Here is a 15103-nt window from a genome sequence, read left to right on the forward strand (position 1 = left end):
TTGTGGCACTGAGAGGGATGGGAAATGGAAAGGGGTGGCACTAAGAGAGAGTGGAGCAGGTTGGGGAGCACTGAGAGGGCAGGGGCAGATCTAAGTGAACTAAGAAGGAATGAGAATGAACTGGAAAGGGACTGGAAATGGACCGGGAGTGATGGAGGGAATCCCAGGAACTGAGCTTGAACAGGAAGGGACTGGGACTGAACTGAGCAGAACAGACTGGGACTTGGATGGCATGGATGAGAACTGGAAAGGACTGGAGGGGATATGGATGGAGGGCACTGGGAGGGGCAGGGAATGAAGTGAGAAGCACTGGGAGTGTGAGGATCTCTGCATCCCTGTGGATCTCCAGGGGCTTTGGGGGATCTCTGCATCCAGCACCTCTGTCTTTGGAACCACCAGGGAATTTCTCTGCCGGACATGGAAGAAGCTTCCAGTAGCTTCTCTCAGAACCCACCCCTGGAGCACCCCTGCTACAAAAAAAAAGGCTGTGCAAACCCAAAACAGCTCTAAAAATGGGGTTCCAGATATTCAGAAATTCAGGTGAACTCCAAAATGGGTATTGAGATGTCCAGGGGCTCAAGTGTGCCCAGAAAGGAGGCCCCAGCTGAGAGTGTTCTCTGCTCGGCTGAACACTGCCCAAGGGCTGGGGCTGCACCAAGGGGGAACACCCTCCTCCAGCAGAGATGTCCCACTGTCCTAGACTGCAAGGCAATGTGTATTCTATTTGCCATCTGTGAGAGGTGGGGCAGTTATCTTCTGTTAATTGGGCAGTTTTCTTTATCTCTTCCACAAACTAATCCTCCCTTCGAGGAGGCATCTGCTGTTCATGGGCTATTGAATGTCACTGCATGACTGATAAAAATTACAGCATCCCATAGCAAGATGCTCTGCCCAGAGAGAGGAGCCAAGCATTCCTAACTGGATATAATCTGAGCTTTTGGGACACCAGAACAGCCTTTACAATGGATTCCCAGAGGAACAGCTGCCTTTTCCACTGGATCTTCAGAGGAAGACTACACCCTTCTACAGGATCACTGCTCCAACACAATTACCACACCAGGAGGACTGCAGCCATAATTCCAATTGGACTGCGGCCAACACCCTGACCAAAAGGGTGTCAGGTGGTATTCTGACTCTGTCAGCATTGTTTTGGTTCACTGCATTGTTTATTCTATTTTTTTATTTTCTTCCCTAATAAAGAACTGTTATTCCTGCTCCCATATCTTTGCCTGAGAGTCCCCCTTAATTTCAAATTTATAACAATTTGGAGGGAGGGGGCTTACAATTTCCATTTCAGGGGAGACTTCTGCCTTCCTTAGCAGACACCTGTCTTTCCAAACCAAGACACCCACAAATGGGGAATCCCCAGGAGCCCCTTGGAACCTTGGGGCAGGGCAGGTCTGGTCCTGCCAGAATGGTGGGAGCCACCAAAACCGCTCCATCCCTGCCCTCTGCAATTGCACAGGGAAAGGAAATACAAGGAAAAGCCCAGGAGTGAAGAGAAAACTGGGAGAGATCCTGCCCCAAGGACCAACATGGGCAAAACAGACCCAGCCTGGGTACAGGGAGTGAATTTATTAACAACCAAATCACAGCAGGACAAGGAGAAGGGAAAGAAATCTGTCCAACACCTTCCACACATCCAACGGGTATCACGCAAAACGGGGGTCACCAGAGCTCTTCCCAACGTGGGGCACCTGGGATCATCCAGTGCAGATCCTCCAATGGGAGACTGAAGCGGCGCACCTCAAGCACGCTTGCTAAAGGAGCTGGCGAAGGAGACGAGGGATGGGTCTTTCTTTAGAGATACAAAAGTCCTTGATTGCCACAAAGAAGACCCAGGGACAAAGACCCAGCAGGGTCGAGGACACAGGGTTAAATACGGAAAAACAGGTGGATCTGAAGGTCAAGGACCAATGTGAACAGGGAAAAGAGGTGCAGAGGAAGGGCAGCAAACTAGGGGAACCAATTGTATAACAGGAGCAGAACACTGCAGCAAACTGGGGCCAATGGGGATCAAGAGTGGGAAGAACATTCTAGGGGGATACAAATATGGTAAAAAGGGGCTGAACAGGGGTAATGTCAACTGAGTAAATCAATGAAATTTAACACATGTGCCTGCAAGGCCTATGGGAGGGAGGGCTCCTCTAACCTTAACCAAAGAGGGGGTGCTTCTCCCTGCTTGTTTCTGCCCCACCAGAGCTGAGGCGTTACAGCTCCACTGGCAGGCCCCTGAGTCTCCACAGGGGATGGAGTTGAAGCAGCGCATAAAGCTCTTCCTGCACTTGGGCCACTCATAGGGCTTCCCTTTGAATGATGATTTTAAAGGGTTAAGATTTTAGCTGAGGGTTAGAACCAATTCATATTGAAGCTAGATACACCAACAATAGGTTAATGATTATTAGATACTTAAGTTAAAGCTAATTGTTATATTGAAACCAGCAGAACAATGCCCAGCACCCGGACTCCATGTCAATCCATCACAAAGCAGGGGGCCTTGGATTGTGCAAAAGTGTCACAGAGACCTGACAAAGACTTTACTGACTTCATCCCTGGGACCACTGACCCAGTTTGAGACCACCGACTCAATTCAAGACAAGAATTGCACATGTGTGAAGGACTAATAACCTCATTTTAATACAGAGTGAAGATGGGAGGTGCTGGGGTTGTGCATATGTAGTATTTTGGGAAATAAACAGAAGGCAAAGAACCTTGTGCAGTGCGGTCACGCATTTCGGGGACGATCCCCACAGTACTGCCTGCCAGCGTAATAAACATACCACTTTCTAACTTTGGCTAGTAAGAAAGGCTTTGTCCTTGATTTTTGGTTTTAACCATTCACCTTGCTGGTGCCTCCCTTGGTGTTGGGTCAAGTGAGAGCTGCTGGAGAAGCTCTTCCCACACTCAGGACACTTATAGGGTCTCTCCCCGGTGTGGATGCGCCGGTGCACGGTGAGGTGGGAGTTACGGTTGAAGCCCTTCCCGCAGTCGGGGCAGCGGAAGGGCTTCTCGTCTGTGTGAGTCCGCTGATGCAGGAGGAGATGGGAGCTGCTCCGAAACCTCTTCCCACACTCGGGACACTCGTAGGGCCTCTCGCCAGTGTGGGTCCTCTGGTGCCGGATCAGGTCAGAGTTCCACCCGAAGCTCCTCCCACACTCCAAGCACTCATAGGGCTTTTCCCCTGTGTGGATCCTCCGGTGTTCCATCAGGCTGCAGCTCTGTCGGAAGCTCTTCTTACACTCAAAACACTCATAGGGCCGTTCGCCAGTGTGGATCCTCAGGTGCCGGATCAGGTTGGAGCTGTCTCTGAAGCTCTTTCCACATTCCCCACACTTGTAGGGTAGGTCCACCTGTTCCCCAGTGTGGATCATCTGGTGCCGAACAAGGTTGGAGCTCTGGCTGAAGCCCTTCCCACATTCCAAGCACTTGTGGGGCTTCTCCACCAGCTCCGAGCTGCGGCTGGACCTCGGGCCACCTTCCTGGCACAGAGGGGGTCTTTCCTTCTTGCAGCTCCCTAGGCTGGGTTTGCAGCCCCTCCTCATGTGGCATCTCTGAGGCTTTTCCTTCTCCTCCATTGGCCCAAGGCTTAGGAATGATGAATCCTGGTTTCGGGGGAGAAACAATGGGTGAGCACCTTAGGCTGGGGTTCCTCCTGCCCAAGTTCCTCTCAGGAAGTGACCGGATATTTAGTGTCCATAAAAATCTCCAAAACATGAAGGTTCAGCCCCCCAAAAAATCCTCACAGGAGATCCACCTCGTTTCTCCACTCTGGGTTTTGGGGGTTTCCCTTCACTTGGCTGATGGGGCTCCAGTGGCTCCTCTATTCTTGGGTCTTGCTTACAGATGACCCAGGGTATTTGAGGGTCCCAGTGATCCCTTCTCCCCTGACTCCCTATTACAGAATTCCATGGCTCTCAGGGGTCCCCCAACTCCAGGCTCTTCTCCTCCACCCTTCAGGATGCCCTGGGTCCAACAGCTCTGGAATTGCCCCTCTCCACTCTCACCACTCCAGGGATCTTGCAGTTCCCCTCCACCGCACTCCTGGGGGGCCCCAAGACTGATGTGCTCCTCCTGCCAGTACCTGGTGATCATCTGTGGATCCCCAAATATCCTCCTGAGTGGAAACTGTGATTCAGCAAGACCCAGACTTTCCCCTCTAAAGCCACAAGGCCTCCCAGGCACCACAAAGATATTTGGGTCTCAATTCTGGAATCTGCAAACTCCAAACAATTCCCCTAGAAGAACACCTCCTGAAGACTCCCTGATATACCAGCAGGATGGAAACTTGTGCTTCTCCTTCTGCTCCTCTTCCTGTTCCTCCTTCTCCTCTCTCCCTCCCCTCCTCCTCAATGACCACCCCGGATCCCCCTTTCCCACCCCCCTCTGCCCTACAGCTAAAGCATCACTGGCTGCTGGGTGAGGGGAACCACCCCAAGGACCACCCCAAGGCTGAACAAGGGGTCTGGGGAACCCTCCAGTGAAGATCCATCCCCTCCCACAGCACTGGGGAATTGCTCCAGGGATCAAGTGATGGGGACACAAAGGCAGCACCATGAGAACCTCTTTTCTGCTGTCCCTCCTCCCATTACTGACCTCTCCCATCCCTTTTCCATCATCCCCTCTACATTCCATCTCCCCTCTGGTTCAGTTAAGGGATGACCCTCCCATCTCTCAAACAGTTTTGGTGCCCTAAATGCCCTTTTATGGCCTCTCCCCCCACTTTCCCATCGTGTTGAAAAGAATGAGATGAAAGTGTCTGTACAAAAAAATGACATGAATCTCTTTGAGATAGGGCAAGGGACTTGTAGATAAGGAAGTGACAGGAGAAACCATCAGTTTCAGAAAATGTTATTATTTGACATGGACTGCTGCTCAGCCAAGGTCCTGCAAAATTCCTGACCTTTGAGAAAAAGAACCAAGACTTAACAGAGCCATTATTATCATATGTGGTAAAAAAGGGGATAATATTGAGGTAGTTTACACATCCTCCAAGAGGTAATTAAGGACATGGACAGCCAGGGGGGCAATAAGGGAAGTGGAGAAGGGATTTGGAAAACAGGGGATGGATGGTGTTGGTGTGCTGGGAAGGGATTGGTTGAAGGGGAGTGTGCAGCAATATGGTTAAGGCAAGAAGCAGCAGGACGAATCTATGTGAGAAGAAAATGGAAGATGGAAAAGAGAAGGAAAAGAATGAGTTGTGAGGATTGGGAAGTTTTTCAGCAGGGTCTTATCCTTAAAATTTTCCAGCTGATCCAGACCCTTTCTATGCCCACTTTCCAGGAGAGGAAAAGAAGGAGGTCAGGATGTCAGGGGGTTTCTCTGTGGTGGGCAGCGGCAGCACCGGGCGCAGAGGTGCGGGACCGGGAGCACGGGCTGGGGGCCTGTGGGGAGCTGCGGGGCCGGGCCGGGGCTGTGGAGCAGCCGGGGCTCAGCGCCGGGCGCTGCCTGACCCCACCAGCCCCGGGCAGGGCCGGCAGTGGCCCCCGGCCCCCAGGAGCCTGCGGGACGCCCCGGCCGCTGCCTGGCCCCGTGGAGCTGCCGGCCCTGCCCGACAGGGGGGCCGCCTTTGGACACTGCAGCAGGACAGGGACCGGCTCTGGGATACAGGCTGTGGAGGAGACCCTGAGCACAAGGAGGAGGATGAAGGAATATCACAGAAATCCTGATTACACATGGAAGCATCAGGATTTTCTTTTAAAGATTTTGTTGGGGTCAGTGGAGAAAATAATGATTTTGCAGAAAGCTCAGCAGCTCTCAGAGGATGAGCACCCACAGGCAGTGAGAGGGGTTGCAGGAGTGGCAGAAGAAGGCCCTGGAGCACTTGGGCACAAAGGCTCAGCAGCTGAATGCAAGAAGGGATGAGCAAAAGGTCAAGGCACAGTTCCTACAGCCCCTCAGGGATCAACCCCAGGGCCCAAGGGGGCCCCAGCACCCCGGGGACCGGGTCAGCCACAAGCACCTGGCAGAGACAGGAGCACCCTCAGGAGGAGCAAGTCCATCCCTTGATGGACATCATGGATTGTCAGGGGTATCAGAGCTCCCATCACATCAGGGACCCACCACACTGGAGCCCTTGAGAACATTCAGGCTGGGTCTGCATCGAGAGGAGGCCTCTCTGGATGGATGCAGGGGCATCTCAATCTACTTGGAATCTCAGATTTAAGGGGGGAAAATTGTCAAGAAGTTGTTTATCATTCAGGGGGTAAGTGGGAAAAATGAGCAGGTGTGTAGTCTTCAACCACTATTAGTAGATGTGGGAGATAGATTTCAAATGCATGGATTTCTACTTCCTCCTAATTGTGATTATCATTACCTGGGAAGGGATTCAATGGCTAATGTGGAACTAGAGATTTATATTCTACAAGGTAAAACAGAGGCTAATGCTGTACCTTTGAGTCAGATAAGTGGCAAGGCCTGTGCTGAAGTGAACCCAGAAGTGTGGGCAGCCCCAGGGAAAGAGGGAAAATGTGATATGGAGCCTCTCCAAAGTACTTTGAAGCAACCAGGACAAGTGGTGTCTAAAAGCAATACGCTGCTCCTACAGCCCCTCAGGGATCAACCCCAGGGCCCAAGCACAAGGGACGGGGTCGGCCACAAGCACCTGGCAGAGGCATTGCCCTCCTGGCCAGGGGAGAGCCCACCCAAACAGCCCCTGGCAAGGAGTCAGGGCTCCAGCTGCATGACACAGGGACACTGGAAGCAGAGACAGCAGCAGCCACAGGAGGAGCAAGCCCACCCCTGCATGGATATGGATTGTCAGGGGTGTCAGAGCTCCCATCCCATCAGGGACCCACCACACTGGAGCCCTGGAGAACATTCAGGGTGGGTCTGCATCAGGAGGAGGCCTTTCCTGATGGACACAGGGGCCTCTCCATCCACTCTGAATCTTAGACCTAAGAGAGGGGGAAATTGTCAGCAAGTTCTTTGATTATTCAGGGGGTAAGTGGGAAAAATGAGCAGGTGTGTAGTCTTCAACCACTATTAGTAGATGTGGGGTATGGGTTTTTTAAAATGAACACTATGTGTTATGTTTGAAAGTGATTTTGTATTAATCCTTTTTTAGTAATGTCGTATTATTCTTTTTTAAGTAATGTGGTAAATATAGTTTTAGGCTATAGCATAATATTAAAATAGAAGCTATGTGATGTAAGATATTCTTTTGTGACCAGCACAAGGAATCGATAAGATAACCAAGAAATTCTTCACATAGAGATAGCACCAACAAGACACCCAAAAATCCCAAGACAAGATTTATTGCCTCTTTATCTGACCATACAGACTTCTTCCAGACACCCCGGAGCCAAAAGGATTGATTTAGAAGATGGGGGAAGTTGACAATAAACAGAAAAATTCCTAGTTTAAAAGGAATATTTGGCATCATGTATGAGATATATGAATATGCAACAGATTATGGTTTTAAAGGGTTAATCCTTTGTTTGCAAGGTAGGCTTTTTGGAGGTGTTATACCCAGAAAGCATCCAGACATCTGTAATTCTTTGCATTTTTTTTGTCCTTTATTGATCTAACTCTTATTGTCCAAATTCTTATTGCTCTAATTTTTATTACTGGTTTTATAACTATTTTATTTCTATTAAAGATTTTAAATTTTTTAAACATGTGATTGGTGTTTTTCACAGGTTTGAAAAGCATGAATTTTTGCTTGCTCCTAATTGTGATTATAATTTCTGGGAAGGGATTTTATGGTGAATGTGTGAATGCAAATTAATATTGCAAAATGTATTTAATTACTTTAAAAAATCCCTATTCCAAGGGAGGGAAGGAAGGGCTCACAGCCTGGTATTGAGTCCCTGCTAAAGGCAGGGCTTTTGGAGCCAGGGATCTCTCCCTACAACACTTCTATCTTGACGGTCAAGAAATCAGAAGGATAGACAGCAGAAAGAAAGCAGAATTTCCAAGTCTCAAAAAGCAGATAAACTGAGGCTCCTTCCCTGGCCCTCCCAGACAGGGAAAAAGAATTCTAAGTCAATGTTAAACAGGCCCAAGCCAAAGGAATTCTGGGGCTAAAATGTTCAACCCAGTGGCCTCATTGTCTGCAGAATTGTGCAGACACAGCTTTAAGGGGAACTGAGGCCCAAAAACTGATGACAACAGGATCTCCAACTGTTCCAGTCTGCCATCAAGTTAAAGCTTTGATAACCAAAAGAGCCTCTAAATGGATGAGCAGTGCTCAGTTATTACAGTATGAAACTTGTTCAGTGGCACAGGAGGATTTAGAACTGAGGGCAGGGGAAGGGTTTAACCCAGCCTCCTGTCTGAACAGCCCACAGAGGGGCTGGGAAGAAACCCAGGACTGCATTCAAGTGACAGAGCTCCAGACACAGCCTGGGAGAGATTGATGAGACATTCCCTGGCCTGAGGGAGAAAATGTGCTCCTGGATGGCTCTTCAAGGGCAGCAGAAGGGAAAAGAGCTACAAGACACGCTGTTATTAAGGAAGGGAATCAGACAAAGCCCAGGTTACCACCCCATGGTCAGCTCAACCGGCACAGCTGTGTGTGCTTGTAAGAGCCTGGCACTGAAATGCCCTGAGCAGGAAGGCTTCAATATCTTCTGCTGACACCATGCCACCTAACAGGGGGGCAAAAGCAATTCTGATTGCTCAGCAACCACTAGATCACTTATACAGGGATTTCTAAAAGAAATAATTCCAAGAAAAGGGATTGTGGAAGCAACAGACTCAGACAGCAGAACTCATTTTACAGGGAAGATCCTCCAGGGGGTTATGGAAGCTTTAGGAATACAATGGGACCTCCATAACCCCTGCACCCCCAGAGCTCAGGCTGGGTACAAAGAATGAATGGGGAAAGAAAGAGACACCTTTGGAAGCTGGGGATAGAAACCAAGATGCCATGGGTACGGCTTTTGCCGCTGGCTTTGGCAAGAAGAAGAGCCAGACCCAGGGCAGATATTCAATTCTCTCCCTTGCAATTCATCATGGGAATTCCTTACCCTGGTAATTCTCCACCCAGTGCAGGGTGGGGATAAGGGATGTACATTTAAAGCAGTCTGTGGCCAGAGTCCTGTCTCTTGTGAAATCTCCCTGCCCACACATCCTCTGCTCAAATCCTCTGCCTGGGCACCCTCCTTTGGCATCTCCAGCCACCGGGGCCAATCCTTGCTGCCACTGCTGCAGCTTCAGTGCTTTCTGGGCCTGCACTGCCACAGCTGCTGGCGAAGACAACGGCACAATTCCACTCTGGGTCTCAGTTACACTCACACACTGGGATTAGATTGTTGGAAAATATACCAGTTAATATACTTTAATTTTTTACAATCTTATTTCTCTACTCAGGCTTGGTTTGCCTTCATCTTGGGGAAAGAAATTTTACAGGATTTTTTTACTGAACGTTACACCACTCAACTGAGATAAGTTTAACATCTCAACACATTGGGAATAGCCCAAAAGATACCCACAAAGATAACGACCAGCAGCAAACAGCAACCAACACCTACCCCAGACACTGCCCCCGGCAGAGCTGGAGACACCTGCTCTGGAAAAGGCTGAAAAGGAAATCCAGCAGTTGCGACCTGATGAACAGCAGAAGCCAAGAAATCGGGTCCAATAGGAAACCAAATACTAAGAACTATCCAACTTGGAATCAATACACATTAAACCAATGGATTTAGATAGGGTCAGACTGTAGAAAGTTTAGGGAAAACCTAGTAAAACTCGTGTGTCATGGAATGATTTTCTCTGCACACACGGACTATGTATGGATGAAATTATTTCTGTTGCACATCCTGCCCAGAACTGAATAATGCCTTGATTTTCTAACACTAAAAATATTGTTGGAGAGCTTTTGTTTTCCTTGCATTCTCATTGATGAGATTTCACCATTAGAATAACTTTTCATTGTTGTTATAGATACATATTATTATATTGGCTTTTCGCAAATATTAAAATGTGTTTTATATGTGTGATATTAAAGTAACTCTGCTATAAAGATATAGTTTGTATTTCTGCTGTTAATTAAGCTTATACATAGTAGCAAAATAGCTGATACAAATATGCCTGTGTTAAAATGCCTGCTTGGATGGCATAACATCCAGTGAACACAGGATGAGGACACCTGTATGGATCTGCCAACGATCAGCACTCACCGTCTGAAGGCAGTGTGGACCAAGGCACAAACTGAAAGTGACAAAGGAGCCAAAACCACAGCCAGAAAAACGCATGCTGTAAAAAGGTGGACCCAAGGAGGGGCCATGTAAAATAGCTCCTGGAAAATGTAAACTACTTTATGGATATGCATAAGAGTCTATGAATATGCAACAGGCCGATGTAATGGAAAAGGTATCCCTGAAGGTAAAGGTGTGGTCTTGGCTGAGTGCAAAATGCACCAGGCCTAAATAACCTTTGCTCTACGATCCTTGTCTCCCCTTGTACTTTATTAACATTTTAAAATTTTCACAGGAGAGTGAATGTGTTTTTCAGAGTTATAATCCTACTTTTCTAGTATCCATGAAGTTTGGGCCAGGGGTGTGAGAATCAATTTTCAGTCCTAGGAAAAGAAGAATTAAAAACGTGATTTCCTTTCAAATTTGTTTGTGTATGTTTGTGCATGGCTCTTACCATGCACAATTTTGCTCTACCTGGCAAAATTTTGGTATAGTTTTTTGGATGTTAAACTTAAGGTTGCATTTTGCAAAACTAGAAGAGCTTCAAAGGGGACCATTTAACTTGTAAACAATTAATAGAATCTTGTTAAAAAAAAAAAAAAAAAAGGGGGAAAAAAAGGCAGATTCCTTAGGAGGCAGATGAGTCACCTGATGGCTGCCCTGGAAAAGAAGCTGCATTCCAGGCAGCCAGGAAAGGAACTTTAAAAATGCAAATTAACACTGCTGGGGCAAAGTGGGGACAATGGACCTGGCTCTTCTTGCCTGGGGCAGGAATTGGGCTGATTCCCTCTGCCCCTCACCCCAAGCTCTGCCTGCCTGCACAGATGGAATTTGCACAGCTGAAGGCAGAGCCCATGGTGAGGATCTCTGACTCTGCAACAGAAATGGGTGAAGCTGCAAAGGGAAACAGCAAATGGAGAATGCTGTGAAAACCTCACTAAAATAAGGGGGGGGACTGATAACTCTGCCCACTCCAACATGTGCTGTCACCGTCTATGTTATACAGGGTGGATTAGACCATAAGAGTGTTTTTTTGCTAGGAAGAGCTCAGAGAAATCAGTTGGGAATCCAAGAATGTGATGATTTAATTAGAGAAAAGTGGTCAGTTGATGCAGCCCTGGCTGGAGAGAGCACCCAAAAATGGGGAAAAGATGAAGGGCCACCAGAACAAAGCCTACAACACCATGGACCAGCCCCTGGGAACTGTGAAAAATGCATATTAAATTATTGGCTTTTCGCAAATATTAAATTGAATATTATATGTGTTATTTTGGAAAGTTATTTTGTCGTACAATATTAATCCTTTTTAAGTAGTGTGGTAGATATAGTTTTAGGTTAAAATGTAATGTTATAATAGAAACTATGTGATGTAAGATATTTTTTAACAAGCTCAAGAAAGGGATGAGGTAATCAAGAAATTCTTTGTACAGAGATAACAGCAACAAGACACCTAAACAGTTACTGCCTCCTTATCAGAAAAGACAAACATTCCTCCACCTCCTTGTAAGAGGCTGTCTGAAGCCCCCACATTTGCCTACCCATTGCCACGATGAGGAACCCCTTCACCCACTACAGTTCCGGCTTGGAGAGAGCAGCAGTGCAGGTGCAGCTGTTGTACCATTACGTTAGCTGTTCCGAGCAAGGCCTGGCAAGAAATTGGCAAGGAGTTGGCAAGGAATAGGCAAAGATCTGTCATGGACCCAGCAAGGGATGGCCAAGTGCATATTTGCCCACTCTCCTCCTGAAGCCGAATGAACTTTTGGGGTGACTCTAGTGGTCTCTCACTGAAGACCTCTCATCTGCCCCGTTACCACTGTGACAGACGGACGGAGATCGAGAACCCTCTTCCCAAGGACTGAGACTGAGACCCCTCCCACAGGGAGAGGGGAAACCACTAATGACATGACCTGCTCTTCTCCAGTAATTCCAATGGACTTATTCTTCATTGTGTTCGTCCTGCCTTGATGGTTTCTGTGGACTCACCTGTTCCCCTGCAGCAATTACAACAGACTCTCATTGTCCTGCATGTTCCCCCCTCTTTCCTCTGTGGACTATAACTGAACCCCTGAGCTGACTAGAACTCAGGAGACTTCCCCGACACAACGAGACGGATCCCCATCGTCCGGACATCTGCGGATCTCGCCTGTGTTGGTAGCTATTTCCATCCCCCTCTTCTCTCTCTCTCTATCGTTTTATCTCCTTTCTAATCCCCACTATCGCATTTACTGTTTTGGCCCTCAATAAAGGTGCATTTGATGTGATTAACTGATAGTCCCTTGTTGTTTGCCTTTTTGCACTTTTGGGATCGGTGAAAAGACCCATCCCGACACCCTGCTCAAGCGGATCATGACACTCCTCTCCATCTTTAAGGAGCCACCAGGATTAAGGGGAAGAAGCTGACCATAACCAGAGAACACTCTTTGTTTGAAAAGAATTTATGCATCATGTATGAGATATATGACTATGCAACAGGCTATTGCTTTTAAGGGTTAATCCTCTGTCATCGAGCTATGCTTTCAAGAGGAAAGCATCCAAATGTGTTTGCAATTCTTTGCTTTTTATTGTCCTTCACTGTCCTAACGGTGACTGTCCAAATACTTATTTTTCTAATTTTTATTACTATTTTCGTAACTACTTTATTACTTTAAAATTTTTAAAATTTTAAAACAAGTGATTGGCGTTTTTCACAGAACCCTAAGGAATTCATATCAGGAGACACAGAACCCATTTATCATTTCAATGCCATCATTAGATTACAAGCTGTCCTTGAAATAAGAACCAACCAGACACCTCCAGCTCCTGACCTTCCTGCTGACCCATCCACTGAAATGAGGAACACAACATTTCCCCAGGGGATGGGGTCACATTATCTGTTAGCAGAAAAAGGAGGAGTTTGTGGAAAATTAAATGACTCAAACTGCTGTTGGCAAAGAGAAGACAAAGGAAAATTGGTGAAAAAGATAACAAAGGAAATAGGAGAGCAGTTTATGTATTGGTCCAAACATGGAAAGGATGGGAATGGGACACGGTTTCGTGACTCCCTGGCAGACCATGGGTTAAACGAATGCTGTTTCTCCTCTTCTGTGCTGCAGCAACTCTCATCTTTTTACCATGCTCCACACCTTGGGAGTGCAGCTCATCCAGCAGCTGAGCCAGGGGATGCAGGTGGCAGCCAGGCCTCCTGATCCAGAAACGGCTACAAAAGGACAGGGAATGAGGGCACCGAGAATAATCCCAAAACCAAAGAGGACCCGGGAAGAACAAAACAGAGTCAGTGAGTGAATCTGCCTGGAAGTAATGGGAGAAACCATCAGTTTCAGAAAATGTTACTAATTGACCCAGACAGCTGCTCAAAGTCCCGCTAAACTCCTCAACTTCCCGAAGAACAAAGACCAAACAGAGCCATGAATATCGGCTGTCATCCACAAGGAGGGGTGCATATGAACGAGGACAGGCAGCAGGCGGATCGGGAAGTCTGAACCTTCCAAGTCCCTCAGCCAGTGGGCAAAGGCAGAGGGAGATGCGGCCGGGAAAATGAGCATCCAAAGGAGGCTGCGTGCTACAACAAGGGCAGAGACCGCATGGCAAATGCCCCACGGCCTCTGCCTCTGCTCAGCAATCGAGTCACTTTGACAGGACTCCTCGGTCTCCTCTGGCCACAGAAACCTCCGGCGACGGGAATTTCCCCGCACGGGCCCGGCCACGGGGCAGCCACCTCTGTCCCAGCCACAGCAACCGGGACGAGCCAGCGCTGCTCCGGCAGCGGCTCCTGCCCAGGCAGCGGCGGGAAGGAGACCGCGGGCAGCCGCTCCCGCAGCGCCCTCAGCCCAGGGCCGGCACGGGCCGGACACGGCACCGCCAAGCCGCCGGAGCCCCCTGCCGCCCCCTCCGCCCACAGCGAGCCCCGAGCCCCCGCAGAACCCGGCGCGGCTCCCACCTGCGCCGGGGCCGCCTCCGAGCTCCGCCAATGCCGCCTCCCCGCGCTCCGGCCGCTGCCGCCGCTCCCGGGCCCGCACAGACGCTCCGCCAATGGCGCCGCTGCCGAGCCAGGGCCGCCCTCAGGCCGCCAGCGGGGCCGTGCTTCGCCCCGCTCTCACCAATCAGCGCGCCAGAACCGCGACTGACGGCAGCAGCGGCCAATGGCAGCGAGGGGCGGGCTCTGCACACGGCACAGCCTCGCCCCGCGCTCTCAGGGCCCCCCGGGCTGTGGGAGGGCAAAGCCGGAGATGAGGAACAGCCCTGGAACGGGCCCGGGCCCGGGCCGGCATCGATCTGCAGCACCAACAAACTGCTCCGCACCTCCCGACACGGCTTTCCCGGCCCTGCGCCTTCGCCTTCGCCGGCTCCGGCTCTGCGGGAAGCCCAGCAGCCCCACTTCTCCTGCCCCCTAATTCGGAGCATCAGTGCATCGCTTTGATTTCCCCCAAAAAGGGAAAACCGCCCCAAAGCCCTGTGGGGGAGTGGGGGAGGGGAGAGATTTCTGGCACAAAACGACAAAAATGTTTTTTCCCCGAGCTTGGAAGCACCAACCAAACCGAGCGGTGGTGGCACCCCCCAGCGCCTCTCTCCGTCCCAGCTGAAGCCCTCGCTGGCTGCTCCAGGCTGCATGGTTTGTGCTTTTTTGTTTTTGTTTTTTTTTTTTTTTTTTTTTAATAACAAGATTCTATTAACTGTTTGAGTTAAAGGGTCACCTTTCTAGTTAGTTCTTCTAGTTTTTCAGAATGCAGCCTGAAGGTGAACTTCGAAAAACCTAGACTGAGATATAGTCATCACTGGCAGTCACACACACACATACACATACAAAACCCCAAAGGAATAAACATTTCTGCTACTTTTCCTAAGATTAAAAATTGATTCTCACACCCCTGTCCTAAACTATACTGATAATTTAAAAGTATGAATATTAAAAAAAAACATGCTAATGTTGCAATCTTATTGCCAAAACTAGGGGAAGAACAAGAAGT

At 48.9% G+C, this 15103-nt stretch overlaps 2 protein-coding genes across 3 annotated transcripts in view; one reads left to right on the forward strand and one right to left on the reverse strand.

Annotated features, from left to right (window-relative positions):
• The window catches only part of LOC137464133 (class I histocompatibility antigen, F10 alpha chain-like), a 372308-nt gene that overhangs the window by 242523 nt on the left and 114682 nt on the right, over positions 1-15103 (forward strand). The gene's annotated exons all lie outside the window — the stretch shown is intronic.
• Positions 2591-4165, reverse strand: LOC137464149 (zinc finger protein 436-like). The gene has a single exon (XM_068175477.1). The coding sequence runs from the start codon at positions 3573-3575 to the stop codon at positions 2787-2789; it is 789 nt and encodes a 262-aa protein (XP_068031578.1). The 5' UTR covers positions 3576-4165; the 3' UTR covers positions 2591-2786.

This window comes from Anomalospiza imberbis, chromosome 37, assembly GCF_031753505.1.
Source record: "Anomalospiza imberbis isolate Cuckoo-Finch-1a 21T00152 chromosome 37, ASM3175350v1, whole genome shotgun sequence".
NCBI classification, from domain to species: Eukaryota; Metazoa; Chordata; class Aves; order Passeriformes; family Viduidae; genus Anomalospiza; species Anomalospiza imberbis.

Bases quoted from the DNA above. Each gene is read 5' to 3' on its own strand.
- LOC137464149 (XM_068175477.1), bottom strand. From the start codon at position 3,575: ATGGAGGAGAAGGAAAAGCCTCAGAGATGCCACATGAGGAGGGGCTGC.